This window comes from Akebia trifoliata, chromosome 8, assembly GCF_017979445.1.
Source record: "Akebia trifoliata isolate Shusen 1 chromosome 8, ASM1797944v1, whole genome shotgun sequence".
Classification (NCBI taxonomy): domain Eukaryota; kingdom Viridiplantae; phylum Streptophyta; class Magnoliopsida; order Ranunculales; family Lardizabalaceae; genus Akebia; species Akebia trifoliata.
In genome coordinates, this window is record NC_141382.1 from 12,658,264 (window position 1) to 12,680,588 (window position 22,325).

Genomic DNA, 22,325 nt, shown 5'->3' on the forward strand with positions numbered 1-22,325 from the left:
TCTTAATGATGTCCCTTCTCCTGAACTTTATGCTATTTTAGAGGAGTTGAGATCAGCTTTGCAGAGAGGATGGTCAAGAGTAATTGTTAACTTACATTCTTCCTATGCGATTAATTGCATAAAAAATCAAATACAGCCATCATGGAAACACATTTTCCTCGTCCGTGCCATCAAAGAGTTGGAACCAAAATTCACTGATATCTATGGAGAGGGAAAAAAAAAAGGCCGCCGATTGGCTTGCAAAGTCTCAGGCTTTTTGTGTTTTAGGTGATCAGATTAATGTTCCTCATGCTTTATCAGTTATCTTAACTTGTGCCTTTCGTCGGCTGTAGCCTCCTATATTTTAATGATAAGGGTGGAGCCCTTCATATCCCCTGGCTTACGGATCAAAAAAAAGTTTAATGTTTTAGGAAGACAGTTAGGTAAAATAGCTTTCACTTCTTAAATTCAATAGTTAGGTTTTGGTGGAGGTGGTTAGTAACATCTATGCATGAACTTTGTTAGAATTTTCATGTGGTGGTCTATAAGAATCATCACTACGTTTCAGTAAAAATAATAAGCACATAAAAATCAATGGTTTTTTTCTCAATTCTTTCTGTTTTTGTGTTATTTTATATTATAGTTGTTGTTTCTCAAGCCAAAAGCGTACCTCGTATTTTCGTATTTGGAGACTCGTTGGTTGATGGTGGAAACAATAATTTTATTTTCTCCTTAGCAAAGGCCGATACGAAGCCGAATGGTATTGATTTTGTTCCAGCTGGTCATCGTCCTACTGGTCGCTTCTCAAATGGCAAAACAGTGATGGATTTTATAGGCAATGTTTATCCTTCGATTTGTTTTAAATTTATCTCGATGTCTGGCCTGATCTGACAATGTGTTATTGTGATTTTATTAATTTCTTTAGGTGAGGAATTTGGATTGACATGCTATCCTCCACCTTACATGGGCCCCAATGCGAATGAGGTTGCTGCGACATGTGGGGTGAACTACGCTTCCGCTGCAGCTGGAATTCTCAACAAAACTGGCTATATATTCGTAAGCCATTTCTATTTCCATGGTGTTGAAAATTAGTTGCCAAACTATTTATTCATGCATATTCTAACAATTTCAAGGTGCATTTTATTTTTGAAGATAATTGTCGCTGAATTATCATACAAGGGTCCATGACTATATTAAGGATTAATTAAATTGAACCAAATTCTGATTCTACCATCCCCAATTCTATGTCAAAGTAAATCAATTTAATTAATTTTAAATATCGATCTTGTCTACATATATTTATAATGTGACATGTTATATGGTCTAGACCATCTAATGAGTCAAATTTTGGCATAAGTAATTTGCCCATCTTCATATCGAAAGTTTCATGAATTTATCTTATTTTCTATCTAGGTTGGTCGCATACATATGGATGCACAGATTGATAATTTTGCCAACACCCGACAATTCCTAATCTCGAGCCTTGGCATGGAAAAGACTTCAAAGTTGCTAAAGAGCTCTTTCTTCAGCATTACAATTGGGTCGAATGACTTCCTCGGTAATTACCTCTTAGGAACACGAATGCTAGTGCCTCAAGATGATTTCATATTACAGCTGATCACGAGATACCGACTTCAATTAAGAGTAATCCCTCTCCCTTCAGATCATTCCCTGCATAAATAATTTTAATTTCGCTCAATTTCCATTTCTAACTAACACATATATAAATGTTTTCTCTTACAGAGACTGCACAGTTTAGGTGCAAGAAAGATTTTAGTGGTGAATATAGGACCAATTGGATGTATTCCATCTCAGAGTGAATCAAATCCATTGGTTGGAGAAAATTGTGCTGCTGATACAAATCAACTCGCCATGTCCTTCAATAAAGGGCTTAAGGATCTCGTTATCGAACAGAACTCAAGCCTCACCAAAGCTAGATTATTTTATGCAGACACTTATCGCATTGTGTCTGATTTACTTCAGAGTTACACTAATTATGGTTGGTCCATCATACTTGGGAGAACTTCTATTATCACATCAACTTTGCTTAAATTATGCCAATCTTTCAAATCAAATAATCTATTGGAAAATTTCGAGAACTATTTTCATTTTTTGTACATAAAAATTCTTAATTAGAACTCCCTTTGATGAGAAAGAAACATTTCCTTAATTAGAACTCCCATTGGTTTTCACAGGCTTTGAGGTAATAGACTCAGGATGTTGTAGGGGATTCTTTACGTGTGGTTCCAAATCGACATATTGTCCTGATCGGTAAAAGTACTTCTTCTGGGATTCTTATCATCCTACTGAGGCAGCAAACAAGTTGATCGCAAATCGGTTATTGGATGGTGATATTGAGGATGTATATCCATTGAATCTGCGTCAGATTATCAAACTCTATCTAAGAGGTTGAATTAATTAGGGAAGAATTTATTGAGGATGTATGAACATTGTACGACAACTACAATAAGCTCTATTGTATAATGTGATGGATAAGATATTCTACCTGGGATCTTGGTTTATCATGATTAATTCAATTTGGAACTAGGTTTATCATGTTAAATTGGTACTTCTTAAGAATTTATTGTTCAAACATAATTATTTTTTGGTATATAAGTAAGGACACCATTACTTATTAAAAAATCATAATATAATTTCGCTATCTTGTTTTTCCTCTGCTATCATTAATTTTGATCATTAAATAATAGAAAGTAGAAGAAAAGCATTTTCCTTACTAATTTAGTAAGATTTTTAATCTTACTAAGGGATGTTTTTTCTCAAATAGACTGCCACATTGGCAATCCAACATCATAGCCCTCTAGATTTCATTGAAAATCTCAGATGAAACAAAAAAAAAATTTGAAAAAAATTTGGACTTGATCCAAGGTTTTAAAAATGGACGGCTACTGAACTTCCAACGGAACTCTTAAATTTAAAATTGAAATTGAAGGTGAAAATTAATATTATTTTTTGAATTGTTTTTTAAGTTCATAGAATTTTTTCCTCTACAACCGTGTGGGATCAAATCATATTTTTTAGATAACACAAGGTGAGGTAAACAACCCATAATAAGAGTTGAAATCTTACTAAATTAATATGGTTGGTACTCTTATGGAAACAAGTGAAGGACTGGTGGGGACGGTTAAACGGGTTGGTGTATCAATTATCCTTTTAAAAGAGTTGTTTCCTCAAATGAGCGACTTACCGAGCAGACCTCTCTCTAGCAATTTAAAAAAAAAAAAAAAACTCCTTACTTTATCAGGTGTCTTATTTTATGAATTAAGCTATCATGACTAGTTTATTAAGACTTTAAATCTTCTTAAGATTCGTTGGGCCTAGATGGATTATCAAATTGGCAGTCCAACACCACAGTCTTCTTGATTTCATGTAAAAATCTCATATCCAAAAGAGCAAAGAATCATTTTTTGAGCCTTATAGGAAGTGTAGAAAATGAATGACTACCAAACTCCCAAATTTAAAACTAAAATTCAATGGTGAAAATTAACTTTTTTTTTCAATTTATTTTCCAGAGTTCTTAGAAATTTTGCCCTTAATAACCATGCGGCATCACATCATGTTTTTGGATGCCACAAATTGATATGGTTAGGATCTACTCAAGTTATGTTAAGTAATAAATTAAACCTATAAATTTGACTTTTATGTTGTAGATCCACAATATAAGGTTTGGGAGTTTTTGTAATAAAAATACAACAGTAAATCTCTCAATTGAAATCATGGAAGACAGGGAATATTTTGCCATAGGAAAATGCGGGAATGACTCAAGGTATTCATTGCAATTCTAACATGTCTAATGTGTGATGTGCACATAACTATAGATGTGTTTCCTCGTGATACAAGTAAAAACCATCAACAGTTATGTCTGCATCTCCACGTCAGAATTGTGAGAATCACAGTAAATCCTGTGTCACCCCAGCATGACTCTTTGCGATAATATACACATCAGCTAATGTAGTTGGAAGATATTTAGTGAAACCCTTACTAATATAATAAGATTTTGAGCCTTTCTAAGGGTCGTTTTGCTCAAATGGATTACCGCATCAAAAATCCAACACCAATCCCCTCTGAATTTCATCAAATACTCAGATTTGAAAAAAAAAATAAATCAATAAACAATTTCTTTTGAACTAGATCCAAGATTTTGAAAATGGACAGCTACGGATCTTCCACATAACTCCCAAATCTAAAAATTAAATTCAACAGTGAAAAATAACTTTTTTTGAAATTATTTTTTCAAAATTCATAGAATTTCATCCTCTACAACCCTGAAGCATCGGATCGTGCTTTTGGATGCCAAGAAGTGAGCCCAAGGACCCTTAACAAAGGTGAAATCCTTACTAACTTAGTAAGACCAGGGGGACTCTTTTCTTTATGTATAAAAGTTTTTAAATAAATAATTTTTCTTTTATTTATCTTCTAATGATGAAAGACAAGGGATTTTGTTGTTATTCCACTTAACATCTTCTTCGTCACATAATCATAATTGTGTTCAATGTTCTCTTCATCGAGAACATGCATTTGGTGCTTTTAGAGGTGATTAATTTCAGTAAAACTATAGTGATCATTGATCACGATCAGATTGAAGGAGGATGTAAGAGTTTTAAGTATAATGCAATGTAATAAGATGTATTTTGATATATCCAATTATATTTTAATATTAGATAATATAATTATAGATTATGATAAGATCAAATTATATGTATGGTTTGAATGATCATTAAGATTCTTAAGTTTTCAATGTTGAATCACATTTGGTGTGGCCGATACGGCCCACACGATTTTAAGTATTTTGATTTAATTGGATTCTTAATTAAAAAATGTCAATAATTAAGGAAATATTTTTCGTTGGAAATTGGAAAGAATCCTCATTAGATTTATTAGGAATTCTAGTAAAAAAAGAACTCTAGGTGCTCTACACTCACTTATATAAGAAAGGATCAACACCCCAATGAAAGCCACGACCAACATATTAGAGGGATCTATCTCTAGCAATTTTTTTCACCATCAATCAAGGCATGCCCTAGCTGATCTTGCAAATAGATAGAGAGGGAGAAGGTGAGTCTATTAATCGTGGAACATGGATCAAGAAGGAACTTGTGAAATTAAAGGGGAATAATTCACGCCGCCATATTCAACACCGAATCAGGTTTTGATCTTATGAATCAACAAGGTCAACACCCTAAAATTTTGATCAAATCCCAAAGTGATAGGTTCTTGAGATATAATTGATTTTGAACAATTGGTATGATTATTCTTGAATAATATAAAATTAACATGTGGTATCAAAGAACAAGTTATAAAATCTATATATCTTTAATTGTTTTTACAATATTACTAATTGACCATGTTCTTTTAGTTATTGGTTCTTGATTTCTAGAAAATTTTAACTCACCCTTAATCAAAAATTTTGGACAGAGTCTTTTCACCGAAGATCTAATTAGTCAAGGTATTTTTTAATTTTAAAATTGTAAAATAACGTACATGTTCATTTTCAAAACCCATAACCATTCATATTTGATTTTCTTAAACCTATAAAAGATTCTTGTTCAATTTTTTCAAAACCCATCAAGATTTTGATAAGTGAGTCAAAAATTATAGGCAAAACATTATGATGTGGCATATTTATAACTTAATTCTATCGATCCAGAATCATCGAAACTCTTAGATCGTGCTTTGATTTTAACTTTGATCACTTTGACTTTGGACTTTGGTCTTTGGTCTTTAATTTTAGTAGTTTTCTCACTCTTTAATTCTTTAATTTTCATTTGTTTTGTTTACAAGAAATGGACATATAATTAAATCTTCAAAACTCATGAAAATACATGTAATTTAGTCAGTAAAATGTAATTTATGATATATTAACTATTGTGCATGATTTTATGAAGAAATCAGAACTTTAGATTAGAAAATATGCTTAAGTACTTTATTAAATAATAGAAAAATATATACTTTTAGGCATTTAACAGTTACCTAGGTTGAATTAAGTGAGCTTTTACCTTCATTCCACCTAGAACGTTAGGAAAAACCAAGTTTGATGAGTTTTGACTTGCTCATTTGATTGGTTGATTTGAAGAAAAATAGAACTAGTGTTGTGCTATGTGCAGCAATTATGATGAATAGTACGAAAAGAGAAAAAACAAAAAAGAAATAAAAACACACAAATGTAACGTGGTTCAGCGGTGTGTCTGCATCCACAAAATCGAAGAGTTGAATTTTCACTATATATCAAATTATGGTTACATCATATGAATTTATAGTAAACCCTAGTCGGTACAATAAGTACTAGAAAATTCCAATAATACCCCTATCCCATACCATGGGGGCGTTGCCCCTGCACCCCCAACCTATTAATCATCATTAGCAATAAAATAGTAAAATCATCTCAAAAGGCAAATGCCGTCATTCCGCTCCGTTCCATTCGGAATGTAACACTCCCCTCTCTTCACTCCGACATCTGCCTACTTTCTCTATATACGTGTTTCACTCAATATGAGCCACATACTACAACAATCTCCACCTTAGTGAATATCCACCCCTAAGGAGAAAAAAAAACATAACCTAGAACTCCACCTGGGACAATAGGTTGGGATGTCTTCCATCTAACAACTTGAGACATTAATCAAGTCCAAGCAATACTTGAACTTATCTGTGGTAATAGGTTTTGTCAACATTTCTGTTGTATTCTCAGAAGTGTGAACTTTTTCAATCAATAGTTCACCAGAAGAAACTAATTCCCTGATCTTGTGAAACCTCACATCTATGAGCTTGGTCCTTGTATGATATACTTGGTTCCTTACCAAATAAATGGCACTCTAACTATCACAATTCAACTGAACTCCACCCTGTTGAATACCCAGCTCCTTGACCAACCCTGTAAGCCACAAGGCTTCCTTGGCAGCCTCAGCTACTGCCATATATTCTGACTCAATAGTAGATAGTGCAACTAGATACTGAACCATAGACCTCCAACAAATAGGTCCCTCCCATAAAAGTGAATACATAACCTATGGTAGACTTCTTGTCATCCAAATCCCTTGCATAGTCTGCATCCACATATCCCACAACTGAATGATCACCTTGCTATCTGTTAAACATGATGCCATAGTCTGTAGTACCCCTCAAGTATTTGAAGATCCATTTTACTGCATCCCAATGCTATCATCCTGGATTTGATAGAAACTTGCTTACCACACTAACTGCTTGTGCCAAATCTGATCTTGTACAAATCATAACATATATCAAACACCCCACTATACTGGTATATGGAACCTTTGACATGTCTTGCCCTTCATCATCTGTCTTCGAGCACTGAGTTATAGACACTGAGTTATAGACAATCTAAAATGAAACGCAAAAGGTGTACTCACAAGTTTTGCATTATCCATGGTAAACCTTTCCAACACTCTTTCAACATAGTTACATTAAGATAACCATAATCTTTTGGAAGCTTTATCCCTATGAGTCTCCATCTCAAGAATCTTTTTAGCTGCACCCAAATCAGTCATGTCAAATTCTCTACTCAACAAAGTCTTCAACTTGTTGACCTCACTCATATTCTTTACAACAATCAACATATCATCCACATAAAGTAACAGAAAAATAAATGAACCATCATTAAGGCTTTTTACATAAACATAACAGTCATACTCACATCTATATAAAGTAACAAAAAAATAAATGAATCATCATTAAGGCTCTTTACATAAGCACAACAGCCATACTCACATCTCTTGTAACCAATCCAGATCATATAGGAGTCAAATCGCTTGTACCACTGCCTTGAAAATTACTTCAGCCCATAAAGTGATTTTTTCAATTTACAAACCAAATGTTCCTACCCAGGTTTACTAAATCCTTTTGGCTGTACCATGTAAATCTACTCCTCCAAATCACCATGGAGAAATGTTGTCCTGACATCCATCTGCTCCAACTGCATATCAAAATGTGCTATCAAACCCAACATTGCCCTGATGGAAGTATGTCTAAGCACAAGAGAAAATATCTCATCATAGTCAACCCCTTTCCTCTGTGAGTAACCCTTTGCTACTAGATGAGCCTTAAACTTTTCATCCTTTTTTCGGATACTGCTTATTTCTTCTTATACACCCATTTGCATCATATCGCACTCTTCCCCTCGAAAAGCTCTACTAACTCTTATATCTGGTTCTTATGCAGAGACTGTATTTTCTCCTCCATAGCACCCATCTAAATATTTTTCTCTTGGCTGTATAATGCCTCTTGAAAAGTAGTAGGATTCCCGTTACAAGTGATGAGTGCATAAGAAACCAAATCTTGAAAATCATACTTGGTGGGTGGCCTAATAGTGCGTCTGGGTGTATGTGTAGTTGTACTATGATGTTGCCAATCCTCTAAGTTAGAGCTTCCTACATTTTGAGCATTTTCTAGTTCCACCTGCACCACATGCTCATTGTTGCTGCAATTTTCTGGCACCTATTTCTCTTCTTCCTGAGTACACTGCAACATGACTTTCTCATCAAAAATCACATCTCTACTAATCACCACCTTATTTTCCTTTGGATCCCAAATCTTGAAGCTTTTCACCCCTTTTTGATATACTAGAAAAATACACTATCTAGACTTCACATCAAGCTTCGACCTCTCCTCACTAAAAACATACACATAGACTGGACATCTAAACACTCTCAAACCAAAGCAGTCTATTACGCTCACTATCCAGACCTCCTCTGCTACTTTCCCATCTAGTGTTGTCCTAGGTGATCTATTAATTAAAAAACATGTCATATACACTACTTCTACCCAGACACCTTGTTTTTTCAGCTATTATTTTGTTCATCCTTTCTACCATATCGTTCTATTGTGGCGTCTTGCGTATTATGAAGTATCTCTTGATCCCATGTTGTTCACACAATTCCATGAACTTGGAATATATGTACTCAATACCATTATCTGACCTAAGATATTTGATCTTCCTCCTTGTATGATTTTTTACTTCAGCCTTCCACAACTTGAACTTAGCAAACGTTTCTGACTTATGTCGCATAAAGTACATCCAAACCTCTCGTGAATAGCCATCAATGAAAATCACGAAATACAATAACCTCCCCGTGATGTTATCTTTACTAGCCCCCAAACATCTATATGAACATAGTCAAGAATCCCCTTTGTCTTGTATGTGGCTATCTTGAACTGCACCTTATTCTGTTTTCCAAGAAAACAATACCTGTAGAAATCAAGCTTGCATGTTTTGACACCCTTCAATAGATTTTTCTTAAGAAGTTCAATAATCCCACACTCACCCATATGGCCTAACTGCATATGCCAGAAGATCATGTTATCTGACTCAGATTCTACGGCTATAGTTCCACCTACAACTATGGTACATAGTAGTCTATAAATATTTCATGTTAATTTTTGCCCCCTTCATCACAGTCATAACACCTTTACTCACTTTCAGACTTGTAACTAAATCCATTACAATCTAAAGTACCCAATGAAATCAGATTCTTCCTCAAATCCGGTATATGTCTAACATCACACAACGTTCTAACAATACCATCAAACATTTTAATTTTGATATTCCCCATTCCAACAAGTTTGCATGAAACATCGTTACCCATCAGAATAAAACTAGAATTAATAAACCTATAGGTGTCAAGCCAATCTTTATTTGGTGTCATGTGATAAAAGCATGCCGAATCCAATATCTAAAAATATGTGAAATGATCTGAACTAGATGAAATAAAATGCATATCCCCGTCACCATTCTCTAAGTCTTTTTTTTCGACTACATTCGTGAACTTTGATAAACCCTCTTTAATCTCTATATCCCCCTTCTTTTTCTCTGGACATTCTCGTTTTATACACCCATTTTTCCCATACTTATAATACTGTATGTCCTTCCTCTTCTTGGATTTAGACCGAGCTTTATTGTTGGTCGATCCGCTTCGGGACTTGTTTCTTCCATGTTCCTAATTACTCCTCACCACAAGCCCTTCAATTTGTGAATTCTCATCACCGACTTTCTTCCTCAGATTAAAACCTAATAGGGCATTTGTGATCTCTTCTAATTCGAGAGTTTTTTTCCCCCACATCAGAGTTGTAACCAAATTTTCATACATAAGAAAAGCAGGTAGGGAATTCAATAACATCAACGCCTTGTCTTTATCGTCAAACTTCACATCAACTCGTTTCAAATCACTAACGATCTGATTGAACACGTTGATATGCTGATTCAGATCTGTGTCCTCTAACATCTTAAGACCATCCAACTTTTACTTAAGATAAAGCTTGTTCGTCAACAACTTGGACATATACCAACTTTCCAGTTTCAACCAAACTGTCATTGGTGATTCCTCATCCATGATGCGATACATCACGCCATCAGCCAGACAAAGACTGATAGTTGCCACAACCTTCACTTATAGTTCCTTCCAATCTATGTCATCCATACCTTCTGGTTGCCTTCCGTAGAACACCTTTACCATGTCCTACTGCATTAGGAGATCATTCACCCTCCTCTGTCATAATCCGAAATTACCAAATCCATTGAACTTGACCATGTCGAATCTCACAGAAAAATTTCCAAACATCATGACCTGAGCTTTGATACTAATTATTGTCTTACATGTGGCAATTATGATGAATAGTACGAAAAGAGAAAAAATAAATAAAAACATACAGATGTAACGTAGTTCGACGGTATGCCTATATCCACAAGAATGAGAAGTTGAATTTTCACTATATGTCAATTTTCACTATATGTCAAATAGGGTTACATCATATGATTTATAGTAAATTCTAGTCGTACAATAGGTATTTGAAAATTTCAATAATACCCCTATATTGTACCCGAGTCCCCAACCTACTAATCATCCCTGGCAATAAAACACAGTAAATCATCCCCAAAGGCAGATGTCGTCGTCATCAACTCCATTCCATTGAAAACGTAACACTCCCCTCTTTCACTTCAACATCCGCCCGCTTTCTCTATATACGTGTTCATTCAATATGAGTCGCATACTATAACAACTAGGTTGAATAAATCTTGAACAACACCCATTTAATTAGATTAGGTATCTTGAAAAAAAGCTACTTGTTTTTCTTTAAAAGTGTGAAAAAGAAATAAAAGAGAAAAGAAAAAAAGCAAAAAGTGCAAGAAAAGAAAAAAAAAAATCATTTAAAACAAGAATAAGAAAATGAAAAAAATATAAAAAAAAAATGAGTTAGTTTAGTTTCAATAAGGTGAAAGTCATCTAGTGTAAAAATGTAAATACATTAGAATATCACAGAAAAAGACCCTTAGAGGTATTAAAGTGAATATCTACACTTCTTACTATCCCAAACAGGATGCTAAGTTTAGAATTAAACCCTAAGTTGATTCAACTATTCTTGATTAGATAGAAGGTTAGAACCCAATCTACGACATCGAATATCTAAAGTTTCTTAATTAGAAATATCATTTCTTAAAGGTCAATTTAAGTCTAAGTTTGTTCATAGTGAAATAAGAGTTGGGAGTCTACCAATATTACATCCAAATGATTGATAAATTATAATTAACGTGTGGCTTTTCAATATAAGTTTTGATTTTGATCATTTTTACTTCAAAGTTGTTTTGAACTTTATGGGTATATTTTCTACAAACCCTCACAAGTCAAACTCGTCCACTAGGGGTAACCTAGCGATTTAAAGGCTTGCTGCATTTGATAAATGCAATCGAGATGCTTGCAAAAGTGATAATTTATTTTCTAGGTACTAGAAAAATCTAAGTTTGGGAGTGTGATCAATGTATCAAAACACTGATTTATCCACACATTTCCTAAATATTTGTCTCAATTTCCATCTTCATTTTACTATATTAAGTAAATAATCATCTTAAGCCTCAAAATATCACATTGCATGTTCTACCATGTTATATAGGCATATTTATATGAAATAAGTACATTTGCCGATCAAAAATTTGATTACTCCATCATATTCATTGTGTAAGTCCAAAATCAAATCATTGAAGATAAATTCGAAATCAAGAAATCGATTTTGAATTACAACCAGGAGGATAAAAGGACCGATTCAATCAAAGCCAAGCCTCAAAGTGTTGATGTCACGGCCCAACGGTGAGTTATCACCCTGCGATGGTGGAATTAAAATGGGTGCCCTAATTTTTTGAGATTTTGCTCCGCACGTGCTCTTATCCGTAATATTGATGGTGGCTCAAAAAAGATCATTTCTAAACCTTGGATCTCTATAAATAAGGCCCTTGTCCAAAGTAGAAAGATCTTTTAGTACTTGGGACTTTTTCCTTGCCCCTCTACTTTTAATTTAAGGCCATTGGCTTTTTTTCTTGTATTTTTCATTTTCAGCTTAAGTTTTCTTTGTAATTCTGTAATTTTAAAAGTGAGAGAGTGTAATTACCTTTATTTAATAAAGCAAAACTATTTCTCTCTATATATCTTTCCTGTACATTTGTAATGACCTTAGGATAATTCTCTCTTCCATTGGAGAGTGGAGAAGCCTATAACAAGTTTATTTTTTACTGTAATTTAGTTTTTCATTCTCTTATTTATGCTTTATTGTCTTAAGTTCATTTCAAGAGTTGTCCAACTCCTATGGATCAAGGCTATAGTGAACTCCTACACCTTATATATTAGAGCTGATGAATCATGCTTAGATAAGTTCAAGATGCTTAATGCATGTTTAGATATTTAGTAGTAGGATCTTCACCCATGAGTGAGTGATAGAGCTCTACCTTAGGTTCTTTCAATTTAAGCTTTCTTTTGTTATATATTCTTATCTAAGGAGCTAACACCATCCCTTATGATTGAGTTGTAAAGAAAATAGGAATTAGATTTGGTATAGTAAGTTGCTTTCGGTAGAATCTCCAATGGTGTTTTCTCTTCATTTCTTAGTTTACATATCTTTTTATTTCTTTATTTTCTAGCGACATTTGATTTTCTTTTGATGACTCTAAAGCCTCAAATAATTTATAATTTTAGTTTGATTCAATTTCATAATCATGGCACGATTCTATCCCATGTCTTAGTTTCTAACCCTTATTTGCCTTCCACCAAGTTTGGATATAAATTTTAAATTCTTTCTATACGCATCAAGTACTCCATGGCCTAGCCCAACTAATCTTATGAATTGATAGTGGGCCCCACTTGATCCAATTTTGAAAACTTTGAATTTGGCCTCTCTACATTAGATTTCGATAGCTTTCAGACTTTATCCAGATAAATTGGGGTGTCTACAATGTGCAAGGTGCTTTTTTTTTTTTTTAATGTAATAGATAGAGTGCAATAGATATTAGGTGCTCTATAACTAGGTGGTCCCTTATGCTAATCTCTTTTAACTTTTTTTTTTTTGAAAAAAAAAAAAAAGACTTATAATATACTTCATTATCTTTTTTTTTTCAAGAAATTCTATTGGTACCCCAACTTATTACACCTTAATACATAAATTATTTAGCACAACCCAATTGAAAATTAACGTACACCATTTAAAATAAGAATTAACATTTTTGATAATAACCCATTAAAAAAAAAAACAAGTTGACATCAACTATGATTGACTACCCCAACCTCTTTATGTTGATCTCATGCTTTTTGTTCTTCAATATCTCTCCACCAAAGAGAAGAAAATATGCAGACCTAATGTTCTTTCCTAGAGTGAGAGAATGATATTCTCACCCCTATTGTTTTTGTAATTTTAAATTCAATTGGAGTGTACTAAGTAAAAGTTGGATGCCAATAGAAGTTTTCCTTCTTTTTTTTCGTCTTTTGATCACTCCGTTCTACCATTAATTTGTGCAATATTTATTGAGCAATTAAACAATTAGCGGTACAACGGAATTAATAATCAAATTCATGGGCATAATGTAATCTCATTATCTTTGGCATACATTAAAGTGCAATAAATACAGTTTGGGAATTGAATTATACGTAAAAAATACAATCAAAAAGTTATTTTTTATCAAAATATCCTTGGATTCCAATTTTCAACGTGTGTTTATTGCACTTTAATGTGTGCCCTTAACAAGACCCACTATCTTTTTTTCTTTTCCAGCTAACATTAATTTTGTGCAACCAAACAGCTAAAGGAACAACAGCAATAACATTCCAATTTATTGTTGGGAAGATAATTAAATGGGCTAGTTTATGTTTATCATTTGTTAAGGAAAACTGATTGGGCTTGGTGATGACACCTAGAAAAAATATCATCAATGATTTGAATGTCTTCTCTCAATTATTTGGGGTAACTAAATAAATTATGGTCTTCTCTTCCATTTCACTTGTTCAGTGCCACATCTTTTATTATTGAAAGAATACTTACATCTCTGTCTTCAGTTATTGGAAAATTATTCACTTTTACTGTTCTTTTAAGTACTCCCCTCGTTTTTGGAATCTCTAACTTGAATATTTTATAAATACTGTTAATATTAAAAACTTACAAAAATGACATGGCAAAACTCTTACTTTTATTACTAAAAGAAAAATATTAAGTTCAAGAATTTGTATGGAACATAAAGTTCTAGTGCTTTCTTAAAATTAATTTGGTAAAAAGGAAAAATAGTCATAAATCGGAGTTTAGAGTTTAGATTCGCCATAAGTGATAAGGTCGGAAGGTTCTGAGTTTTTAAATCAACAAATTAGACAGGAGAAACATTTCAAGAATTTTTAATAATTTCCTTTTAACCCACAATAATTAAGATTTTCAAACTTTAACCCAATATATCTATGGCTATCGATTGTGCCAGAATAAATAAGGGTTAAGGTCTTGATGCTGAGCCTGCAAAAGTACTATCCAGTTTAAATTTTTTGAACCCATTAAAAAATGGGCTTGACTAAGATCTAACAATGCCCAGCTTGACATACAACTATATTGCATATATGTACGTTATATCTAGCTAGATGTATGATTTTATAACAAAAATAATGAATGTATGTTATAAAATGCATGAAAAATTTACCCTCGCCTCCAACCATTTTTTTCAGCTATGATAGATATTACCCCTATTCAACTGCTCCAAATGTTTTTTAAGCCTGATTGATCGCACCAATTGATAGCCCTACCATCTCTCTCTCTCTCTCTCAAATGTATCTATTCTCCCATCTCCTCTCAAATGAATCTCTCTATTTGCCACTAAAAGCATCTCGACACATTTTTACTAAAATGATAATATAAAAAAAATTTTAAAAAAAAGGTGTCTAATGAATAATTGGGGGATTTTTGAGATTTGGGAGTCGCCGCTTAGTTTAAGACTTTAGGTTTAGGAATCATAGATAACTTCAAAAATGGATCGGATTAGTCCACAAGTAAGAGACTAGGGTAATGGGTCAAATTACTGGTTTCAAAATGTGTTAGGGATCGAACCCGCCTGATCAAGGTCATCGGTTTTTATTACGATCCAAGAAAATTTTAAGGTCAAAAGAAGAAGACTAGGGTCAAGCCATAGTTCAATCATCATCATTATTTTACATCAAGACGGCTTAAATTTTTTGGAACTAAAATTACACAATTCCTCGAATTTCGCATACAATGAGAGAATGAATAATTTGAAAAAAGCCTAAGGTCATATCTGATGCCCCTTAGGTCACGTGACAAATCTTATGCAAAATAAAAAATCCAATACATCATCACGTGTAAATTAATTTTTGAATTGGTAAAAATTATTATGTGCATGAAAATTTTTCAAATTGATAAAAAAAATTCATATGTATGAATATACTTTCAAATTGATTGCAAACTCACATGCATCAATAAATTCTAAATCAGTAGAATTCTACATATATAAATAAACTATCAAATTTAGTTAAGGATTTACATGCATTGACAATTTTCAAATTGGTAAAATATTCATGTATTCATAATTTTCAAATTGGTACAAGTCCTCATGTGCATAAATAATTTTTTAATTGGTAAAAATGCCACATGTATAAAATTTTCAAATAGGTCAAACTCACCATAAGCATAAAATATTACCAAACATTCATGTATCATCATATACACAATTAACTACCAAATTGATTAACATCACCACATGCATAATTAATTTTCAAATGAGTAAACCAAAGTCACAAGCACTAAAAACAGCAAACTCACTCATGTACTTTTGCCAAAAAAAAAAAAAAAAAAAAACAATGATTTAAAAATATAAAATAAAAAAAGTAAAAAAAGTAAAAAAAAAAAAAACTCCACATCCATTACAATTAACGAACTGACTCGGTGGTAAAATTTTCAAAATTCCCGTGTATGAAATCATAAAAAAATCTTATTGAACCATATATGACCCATAAGGTGATGATTTGACTCACTCACTTTATGAAATAAAAAAAAGAAAGGATTCATCTTTTGTCGCTCGTAAAATTCAAGAAGTCGTTATTTAAATAAATTAAGTAAATAAAAATCTATCGGACCAATCCACTTAACATCGAAACACAGAGTTGACTCATTATTTGACAAAGAGATTCAACCTTACTAAATGCTCAAAATTAGTAAGTTGATTCGTACAAATTCCCAAATTAGCATTCATAACGAATACTCGCACATGAAATAACGATTAAATGAGAGTTAAAAAAAGAAAAAAATAATAAAATAAACTTACCTCTCGCAAGAGTTTAGTTACATGGGATCCCTTTAGAGTGTTCAAGTGTTCACCAAGCCATGAGATACTTATGAAGAGGGCACAAAGTTGAAAGTCTGAGATGTTACAAGAGACAAGGTAGAGCTAAGAGAAGGAGGTTCGTTGGCTGGATGTTTTGGGCTGTTATTTGGAAGGTAAAAGGAAGTATTAGGGGCTGTGTTGGGGTGTCAAAGAAAGAAGGGAGTGGGACTATTGGGGATGCTATGTTGGAGTGTTAAACAGGAAGAAAAAGGGATTGTTGGAGGACTGTTTTGAGGCGTTAAAAAGGGGAAAACGGACTGTTGGGGCTGCTGTTTTGGGGGTTGTTGTGTGCATTAATGGCTAAGGGAGGTGTGGCTATAATGGAGGATGCTATGTGCATTAATGGTTGAGGAAGGTGTGATTGTAATGGAGGTTGTTGTGTGCATTAATGGTTGGGGAAGTGTGTCTGTAATGGAGATTGTGAGAGAGAAGAAGAATGATGTTAATGCTAAAAAAAAATAGAAAAGAAAAGGTGAGATGATGGAGAGAATATCAAAGGAAATCAATGAAAGAGGAAGTTGAACCTTCTTCTCTTTGTTTTCTTTTTTTTTTCTTTTTTTCTCCTTGCTGGTTTTACAGATATGAAGGAATTGATAAGTCTTCTTTTTCTTTTCTTCTTGCCTAATCGTGTGTAAGAAAGGAAATGAAGGAGATATTAGACCCATGTAACGCGTGGCCTCATTGACCTTGGTCAAATTGACCTCCACAATTTTATTACCAAATTGCACAAGGATTTTATAAAATAATAGAATATCAATATTATTAGAAGCCTAATATAATTATAACTCTATATTCTTTAAAGATTAGTAAGAGACCTTGATGGATAGAAAACCTACTAAATAAATGATTCTAGGCCCTCAACATTCATCTATAAAAGGGGATCAACTAATCCATATTGAGTACGTTAAACACATAAAGATAAGTGGAGAAATAACAAAATAAGATAAGTGATATTCATCAATCACTTACCCAATCGATCCACATAGAGAGAAGGGGGGAGGTGAGTCTAGCAATAAAATGGATCAAATTCAATTGGCATTTCGAAGGTTACGAGGATCGTGGATTGAAGTACACACTTCCAAACACATTGAATCAAAGATTAAATTGCAATGACACAAAGTAAGTAACCATACCCTATTTTAATTTAACATGAATGTGTATGTTTAAGATATGTGTTGATTAGTTTTTATTGGGATAATGAAAGTCATGTTAAATGATTGAATATTTAGATTTTTACAACATGTGGTATCAGAACATGATTTTTAAATCTCCATATCTTGGCTCGTAATCGTGAATAAAAGATTTCCATAAAATTCTTGTGCCAATTTCTTGATCTCATTGTATGACTAAGATTGTTGAATTTTCATATATGTGTGTGATTATTATTTTTTCTATTTTGGATTTCTGATTTTATAAAGGTTCAATTGAAACATGAAATTTCTGTTTTCCCGTATATTCAAATTGTTTTTGGAATTTCAATTTTTTATATAAACAATCAGTATTAAGGTATTTCCGCTCTTGAATAAAAGATCGATATTAATGTATTTATCTTTTGAATAAAATATCAATATTAAGGTATTTCTATTTTATATATACGATCAGTAATTTTTGGGATTCTAATTTTTATATATTGCAATTCATATAATATTCAATTGGTAATTAGATTTTCTAAATATACATATATATATATTCAAATCAAATTTATGATTTATACATATATATAAAATTTCAGTTTTTTTATTTATAAATATACATTCAAATTTCAGAATTTCCGATTTACCAAAGTAGATTAAACTTCAGCTTTTTTTTTTTTTCAATTTTTACATGTATGATTAAATTTTTCGATTTCCGATTTATACACATGTATATCTAATTTCAAAATTTAGTTTGCACGTGTATACCCAATTTCAGAATTTTTGTTTTGCACGTATATATTCAATTTCAGAATTTCAGTTTGTCCATGTGTATATATTAAATTCCAGTTTTTTGATGCATACATGTATATGTTCAAATTCAGATTTCGATTTGTATTCAAATTCAGATTTCAATTTGTATTCAAATTTTAGAATTTGTATTCAAATTTAAGGTATTTCTATTTTAGATTACAGTTGCAGACTCAATTAGGTAAATAGGATTAGTTCAAAGGAGAATTTCATTTAACTAATTGAATTCTGAATAAGGTAATATAATCTAAATAATTTAACAGAACTAGGATTGATACCCAAAGATAACAAAACTGACTAAATAAATTATATAGATTATATTAGTCTTATAGGATAAATAAAATTAGTCTTCACCCTTAGATAAGTGAACAATGAATATATCTAATTTAATCCAAAGGATAAATTTATGTGATATTAATAAGTTCATCATTATTTAATACAACTCAAAGCACTAACTAGAGTATTGTCCTAATAAAATTTCAGTTTTCGATTCATTCCATTCTTATGCGTCTACCATCTCAATTCTTGTCGGATTGAATTTTTTGGAATGGTATGAGCAAATCCAATTCACTCTAGGAATTCAAGATTTTGACCTAACACTCATTTCTACAAAACCTGTAGAATTAACTGAGAACAGTACGATAAAATAAGAAAACTTGATTCTCTCTTGGAAAAGATTAAATTGACTTAGTCTGATGTTCATGAGGATGACTATCGCTAACAATATCAAGACCTCCCTTCTTCAGACTGATAGTGCGTAGGAATACCTGAAGAATATGGAAGAAAAGTTTGAATCTACTAATAAATCACTTGCGGGCACACTAATGACTTAGTTAACAACTATGAAGTACGATGCGGCACGAGCAAAACAAGACCACATCCTTAACATCATGGACAAGATTGTAAAGTTAAAAGCATTAGAAATGAGTGTAGATGACTCCTTCCTGGTTCAGTTCATCATCAACTCTCTCCCAACTCAGTTTGGACCTTTCAATATCCATTACAACACTAATAGAAATAAGTGGAGTGTAAACGAACTGATTAACATGTGCATTTAAGAAGAGTCAAGATTGAGACATAAAAGGAAATAGTCTGCTTTTATGATGACTCAAGGAACGAGAAAGAAATGAGAAATATCAAGGAAATAGAAGAATAATTCATCAAGAAAAGGTAAAGAGCCTTGGAATGCAAATCAAGCTGAAGGGAAGAATAGTAATAGTGTTAATTGATATTTCTATGACAAGATAGGACACATAATGAAGGACAACATTAAACGTAGAAATTGATTCGAAAAGAAAGATCTATTTCTTTCTTTTGTATGTTATGAATCAAATTTAGCTGAAGTACCTTCTAATACATGGTAAATTGATTCTAGAGCCATAACTTACATTACAAATTCGATGTAGGGATTTCTTTCAAGCAGGAAATCAATGCAAAATGAAAGATCTATCTTCCTCGGGACCTGTTTCGAAGCGCAAGTACTAACTGTAGGACCTATCACTTGGTATTAGAGACTGACTATCAGATGGATCTGGAGAGCACTTTTTATGTTCCTACCATATCTAGGAATTTAATTTCTTTATCTAGATTAGATAGTTTAGGTTATTCAATTCCTTTTGAATCTAGAAAATTAAAGTTATTTTTTCGTTCAATTTTAGTTGGATCTAGGATTTTAATTGATGATTTATATAAAATAAATTTAAATTATGATTGTGCCCGGTCTCTAATTTCCGTGTATTCGAATAATAGTTTGAAATGTGACTTGATTAATAAAAATTTCTCAATCTTATGATACAAACGTCTGAGACACATCTCTAGAGCTAAGATATAGAGATTAATAAAGGACAAAGTTTTAGATAATTTGGATTTCATAGATTTCTCAGTATGTGTGAATTGCATTAAAGGAAAGCAAACTAGACATATTAAGAAAAGAACCACAAGAGGTAAAGAACTTCTTGAGATCATACACATTGATATTTATGAACTCTTTTCCACTGCATGTTTGAGTGGAGAAAAATATTTTATTATCTTCATAGATAATTTCTCTAGGTATGGCCATGTCTATCTAATTCATAAAAAATCTTAGTCTATAGATATCCTTCAGATATTTATAATCAAGTAAAAAGGCAGTTAGACAAAGATTAAAATAATTAAGTCAAACAGAAGAGGTGAATATTATAGTAGATTTGATAAACCAGGTCAGAATCCTGGTCCTTTTACTAAACTCTTAGAAATGTTAGGTATTTGTGCATAGCACACAATGCCTAGAGCGCCTCAACAAAATAGTGTAGCTGAAAGGTGTAATCGTACACTTATGGACATGATTAGGAGTGTGTTGAGTCATTCAACAGTTTTAGAATTATTATGGGGGGAAGCATTAAAGATCGCAATGTATATCTTAAACAGAGTTCTCAGTAAAATAGTTCATAAAACTCCATTCAAGTTATGGACATACTAAGAAAAAAGCCACAAGAAGTAAAGAACTTCTTGAGATCATACATACTAATATTTATGAAATCTTTCCCATTACATGTTTGAGCGGAGAAAAATATTTCATCATCTCCATAGACAATTTCTCTATGTATGACTATGTCTATCTAATTCATGAAAAATCTCAATCTATGGATATCCTTCAAGTATTTATAATTGAAGTAGAAAGGTAGTTAGACAAAAAGATTAAAATAATTAGGTCAGATAGAGGAAGTCAATATTATGATAGATTTGATGAATCAAGATAGAATCTTGATCTTTTTACTAAACTCTTAGAAATGTTAGGTATTTATGCACAGCACACAATACTTAGAACGCCTCAACAAAATAGTGTAGTTGAAAGACGTAATCGTAAACTTATAGGCATGGTTAGGAGTATGTTGAGTCACTCAATAATTCTAGAATTCTTATGAGGAAAATCATTAAAGATTGCAATGTACATCTTAAACAGAGTTCTCAGTAAAATATTTCATAAAATTCCATTCGAGTTATGGACTGGTAGGAAACCTAGTTTAACACACTTACATATTTTGGGTTATCAAGCGGAAGAAATGATTTATAACCTATAAGAAAAGAAATCAAATCTCAAGATTATATCTGGATATTTCATTAGTTATCTAGAAAAGTCTAAAGGATACAAGTTCTATTATTCTAATCATAGTAAGAGAATAGTTGAAATCGAAAATGATGAGAATAGTAGGAGTATTAAACTACGTAAAATAACTTTCGAAGAAAAAAGATTGGATATCCTACCACCTTTAAATCTTCATGAAATTGTTAGTTCTCAAGATGTTAAACAACTTGAGACAAATTGACAACAGTTAGAGCAAGTTAGTTCACCACTCCATCAAAACTCAACAATTGTAATTAAAGATTTACTACATGTAGTTCTGAGAAGATCTCTCAAAGAGAGAAGACCTGCCATTTAGATAATTATGTGGTGTATCTATAAGAATCTAATTTTGATATTGGGATAAATAAATATCTGGTTACATTTTCACAAACAATTGAAAGTAATGATTCTATCAAGTGGATGGATGACATGAAAGAAGAGTTAAAATCTATGGACCAGAATAATATTTGGAATCTCATCGAATTACTTCTTAAATGTAAGAGAATTAGTTGTAAATGGATATGTAAGATTAAACGCGACACAAAAGGCAATATCAAATGATTTAAAGTTAGACTTGTGGCCAAAGATTTTATTCAGAAGAAAGACATTGATTACACTAAGACTTTCTCTCCAATTTAAAAAA

General features: G+C 32.3%; 1 protein-coding gene across 1 annotated transcript; it reads left to right on the forward strand.

Annotated features, from left to right (window-relative positions):
- Window positions 1-878: 878 nt before the first annotated feature.
- LOC147396164 (GDSL esterase/lipase At4g16230-like) lies at window positions 879-2,528 on the forward strand. Its single transcript, XM_086451399.1, has 4 exons — window positions 879-1,035; window positions 1,393-1,623; window positions 1,723-1,978; window positions 2,175-2,528. Exons 1-4 carry the CDS (start codon window positions 943-945, stop codon window positions 2,252-2,254), a joined length of 660 nt encoding a protein of 219 aa, XP_086307525.1. The 5' UTR covers window positions 879-942; the 3' UTR covers window positions 2,255-2,528.
- Window positions 2,529-22,325: the final 19,797 nt, after the last annotated feature.